Source organism: Pecten maximus, chromosome 5 (genome assembly GCF_902652985.1).
Source record: "Pecten maximus chromosome 5, xPecMax1.1, whole genome shotgun sequence".
In the NCBI taxonomy this organism is placed as follows: domain Eukaryota; kingdom Metazoa; phylum Mollusca; class Bivalvia; order Pectinida; family Pectinidae; genus Pecten; species Pecten maximus.
Window position 1 is genome coordinate 4,495,153 of NC_047019.1, and position 1,863 is coordinate 4,497,015.

General features: G+C 42.9%; 1 protein-coding gene across 1 annotated transcript; it reads left to right on the plus strand.

Annotated features, from left to right (window-relative positions):
- The first annotated feature begins 384 nt into the window (after window positions 1-384).
- On the plus strand, window positions 385-1,460 carry LOC117326715 (fibrinogen-like protein 1). The gene is given in 2 exon segments (XM_033883437.1): window positions 385-942; window positions 944-1,460. Coding segments are annotated over 2 exon segments (1,029 nt in total). The 3' UTR covers window positions 1,415-1,460.
- The last annotated feature ends 403 nt before the right edge of the window (window positions 1,461-1,863 follow it).

Below are 1,863 nucleotides of genomic sequence, written 5' to 3' on the forward strand. Positions count from 1 at the left end.
TTCCCCTGGCCTATTTCCTGGACTGGCTTATCGACATTTCCGGCTCTTTGACAATGCGAACATCACCGTACCATACATTACTTGAAGCCAAAGGTTACAGATGAAAAGATGTATGTTATTAGAGCCACACTGTACGTCATGGAATCGCTGAGGCATTTCAGAAAAAAATGGATTTTTTGTACTTAACTAATTGGTGTTTAGTACTTGACGAATTGCTAGTAATACTTTATCAATTATTAATATTTTCTATTATAACGTGCCCATCAGTTTAAAGGTTCTACATTATTTATTTTTTTCATTTATACGCTCAACTGAACAGATGTATGGATAAGAGTCCTGGTTTTTCAACAGAATTGTCATATACCTGGTTCTAAGGTGAACAGCATGCAGCTATACTCCTGGCTTGCTACAATGCAACTTAATGAATTGATAACCATTCGGAAGATCTTCGTATTGTTCCAAATGTTCTACCTTGTCTGTGGAGGTAAATCGTCACAATTCACCAGACGTTTACAGAAAAGCCATGAGACTTATCCAGACAGTACCAACGACAGCCTGTTAATTCCTAATGTGACATCAATGCCCAAATGTGCAGTCCTTTGTCACAGGGCCGACTGTGAGGCGTTTGATTTTGATTCTGACCGATCAACATGTAGATTCCTTTCCTACAACAGCCAGCCTGGCAAATCGTTCTTTATCAATACTGATGTTGAATCTTGTCAGAGTCTTCCAGCAGGAAATCCTTCCGGTGTTTACAATATTAAGATCAGTCAACAGTTAAAGAAAAGAGTATTCTGTGAAATGGAATCTGCCGGTGGAGGATGGACTGTCCTACAAAACCGATTTGACGGGAGCCAGAACTTTAATTTGAAATGGGACGACTACAAAAACGGTTTTGGGACACCACACGGGGAATACTGGATTGGAAACGAGAATATACACTTGCTTGACCTCCTCACAACCGTATACACTTCGTATAGAGTTAAGTCAGGTGTCTGGCCAACAAGGACATGCCGAGTATGAGACTTTTACTGTTTCCTCTGAGAAAGACTTCTACCGTTTGGAAATATCTGGATTTAGCGGAAACATTCCCGACTCCTTTCGAACCCATCACAATTCTAATTTTTCTACACCAGACAAAGACTACGACAAACGCCCACCTGTGCATTGTGCATCTAGTTTTAAAGGTGGTTGGTGGTTTTCTACTTGTTTTGAAGCATACTTAAATGGTGTGTATGGCGCAGGGTTCATAACCTCCTCGATCAACTGGAAGTATTTCCCCACAAGAGACAGAGTTGGTCTGAAAACATCACGTATGATGATACGTCCACATCCAGAAGTTTCGTCCAGTGCGAGTGTCGAGTATGGTGATTCGTCAGGTGGGAGCAGTGGAAGCGATGGCAGTTCAGGGTGAAACAAAGTATGGTTATACGTCCAGTGTGAGCACAGAGTATTGTGATTCGTCCAGTGTGAGTACAGAGTATGGTGATTCGTCCAGTGTGAGTACAGAGTATGGTGACACGTCCAGTGTGAGTACAGAGTATGGTGATACGTCCAATGTGAGTACAGAGTATGGTGATACGTCCAGTGTGAGTACAGAGTGTGGTGACACGTCCAGTGTGAGTACAGAGTGTGGTGATACGTCCAGTGTGAGTACAGAGTATGGTGATACGTCCAGTGTGAGTACAGAGTGTGGTGATACGTCCAGTGTGAGTACAGAGTATAGTGACACGTCCAGTGTGAGTACAAAGTATGGTGATGCCCCAGTGTGAGTACAGAGTATGGTGACACGTCCAGTGTGAGTACAGAGTATGGTGATACGTCCAGTGTGAGTACAGAGTGTGGTGATACGTCCAGTGTGAG